Source organism: Mesitornis unicolor, unplaced genomic scaffold (genome assembly GCF_000695765.1).
Source record: "Mesitornis unicolor isolate BGI_N332 unplaced genomic scaffold, ASM69576v1 scaffold26146, whole genome shotgun sequence".
In the NCBI taxonomy this organism is placed as follows: Eukaryota; Metazoa; Chordata; class Aves; order Mesitornithiformes; family Mesitornithidae; genus Mesitornis; species Mesitornis unicolor.
Window position 1 is genome coordinate 1,904 of NW_010193404.1, and position 2,756 is coordinate 4,659.

Genomic DNA, 2,756 nt, shown 5'->3' on the forward strand with positions numbered 1-2,756 from the left:
TGGTGCAGGTGGACAGCAAAGTGGGACATGTAGCACTTAGGGTGTGTGGGCACATGGGGTGGCACCAGCAGGGGATGAATGGGGACATGGGGATGTATGGGGCACAGGGACTGTCCCTCACTGCGGGATGTCCACTCTTACCCTGTCCCTACCGCAGGTGAAGCAGTCCCTCCAGGGCACAGCCCCCCAGGAGACGCCCATCGCCTTCGAGGAGCTGGACGGGACCTGCAGGACCAGCTATGGGTACCCCAACGGTGCCAGCACGGCCCCATGGGCAGCCATGGTGCTGCCGCTGGCCCTGCTCCTCTCCCTGTTCTAACGCCACAGCCCCAGCACGCGGCCCGGTATGATACTGGTGCTGGGCCGGTGGTTGTCACATGGGGCCCAAACCCATCTCCTCTTCTCGCCTGTGTGTCAGCCCCACGTGTGAAATAAAACTGTGCTTCGAGCACCACCAGCAGCGTGCATCCCTGTCAGGACCCTGCGGGGACTGCCACCCCCAGCCCCAGGATGTCACCGGCCACACCAACACCCCACCAACTACACCAACACCTCACCAGCCATGCCAACACACCACCAGCCACACCAACACCCCACCAGTCACACAACACCCCACCAGTCACGCCAACACCCCACCAGCCGCTTCGAGCACCACCAGCAGCGTGCATCCCTGTCAGGACCCTGCGGGGACTGCCACCCCCAGCCCCAGGATGTCACCGGCCACACCAACACCCCACCAACTACACCAACACCTCACCAGCCATGCCAACACACCACCAGCCACACCAACACCCCACCAGTCACACAACACCCCACCAGTCACGCCAACACCCCACCAGCCACACAACACCCCACCAGTCAACACCGGCAGTGACACATCGCTGCAACACACGGTCAGGGTGGTTGTAGGGCTGCCTGCACAGGATGCTTCCATTAATCATTAACTAATTAATTGGCTGCTTAATTAGCTTCTTAGCAATTTCCTCTCACACTCAGGAACAGCCTGTCTTCGGAGCGGAGGTGGCTTTGGGCAGTGGGAAAACAGGGAGGGGAAGGAGCTGAAGGCGCCTTCCTGTGGCATTCACAAACTGGCTGGGACACAGAGCTCGCCTGGCAGCCGGGCACAGGAGGAGATGGGGATGGGATGGACAGAGGAATGGGATGGACAGGAGGACAGGATGGGCATGGGGACAGGGTGGAGGTGGGGATGGGATGGACATGGGGACAGGACAGACAGAGGAATGGGATGGACAGGAGGACAGGATGGGCATGGGGACAGGGTGGAGGTGGGGATGGGATGGACATGGGGACAGGACAGACAGAGGAATGGGATGGACATGGGGACAGGATGGGCAAGAGGAAGGGATGGACGTGGGGAAGGGATGGACAGGAGGACAGCATGGATGTGGAAAAGGGGTCGACAGGGACATGGGATGGGTGTGGGGAAGGGATGGACATGAGGACTGGACGGACAAGGGGACAGGAAGGATGTGGGGATGGGATGGACATGGGGACAGAATGCACATGGGAACGAGATGGACATGGGATGGACATGGGGATGGGATTGACATGAGGACTGGACAGACACAGGGACGGGATGGGCATGGGGAAGGGATGGACATGAGGACTGGACGGACAAGGGGACAGGAAGGATGTGGGGATGGGATGGACATGGGGAATGGACAGACATGGGATGGACAGAGGGACAGGATGGGCGTGGGGAAGGGATGGACATGGGGACAGGACAGACACAGGGACGGGATGGGCATGGGGAAGGGATGGGCCCAGTCCCTGCCAGGACGGTGAAGCTGCTGTCGGGTGCCAATGGCAGGACCAGGATGGGAAGCACTGGGGCTCCCCCCGTTACAAGGTTATGGGGTTAAGGGGGGATTTCTCCCTTGGGGAGCCCAGCCTCCTCCCCACAAGGGCTGGGAGCAAGATTGGACCCTTCCTCCTCTTCCTCACCTCATGGTGCCATGGGCAGAGTGGACCCCAGCTGCCCCCCACACACCAGGGGACATTCAGGGATCGTTTATTTAAAACAGCAGGAGGTGATCAACAAGGAGGAGAAAAAGGCAAATGAGAGAAGCTTATAAAACAAGACACAAACGAACCCACAGAGAAACACCACTGGAGATCGGAGCATTCCCAGGGGCTCCCCGGGCCCCCAGCCCCACACACGGCACCCCCGGGCGGGCAGGGGGCTCACGGGGGGAAGGGGTCCCTGCTTTCTGCCCAGCCCATGGGGAGGTGGCACAAACCCAACGCTCCCCCCTGCGCCGGTGACTTTGCAGCCCAAAGCCACCTCCTTTGCAGCCACCACCCCACGTCCCCAGCGCGCCAAGGCCACCAAAAAGGGGAGAAAGAACGAAAACGGTGGGGAAAAACCAGAAGTGATTGCACAGCACGGCCCCCACCAGCAACTGCAGGGCCTGGGGTGGAGGAGGAGGGCAAAGTCCCTCCTGGCGACAGCCAAAGGAAAGGACGTTTCCTTCCTGGCCGCCCCACACCTCCGTGGGGCGCAGAGAAGGTGCACAAAATGCCCCAGGCCCAAAGGAAGCAGCAGCCAACGTTCCTTCGTGGGGCAGGAGGAGGAGAGGGGACACGGGAAGCAGCCCCCGGCTCGGTGACATGGAGCACAGCCAGGACGCGGTGTCGGGGTGGTTTAGCATTCACCGTCACACCCATCCGGCCGGGGGACATCTGGGGACGAGGCTGCGGTCACCACAGCTCCAAACCCATGGAGGGGGAGCTGC

At 61.4% G+C, this 2,756-nt stretch overlaps 1 protein-coding gene across 1 annotated transcript in view; it reads left to right on the forward strand.

Annotated features, from left to right (window-relative positions):
• Positions 1–319, forward strand: part of DPEP1 (dipeptidase 1 (renal)) — a gene marked incomplete at its 5' end in the record, with an annotated part of 1,931 nt that extends 1,612 nt beyond the window's left edge. The window contains 1 exon segment of the mRNA XM_010187449.1: positions 158–319. Coding sequence (XP_010185751.1) covers positions 158–319 — 162 coding nt within the window.
• Positions 320–2,756: the final 2,437 nt, after the last annotated feature.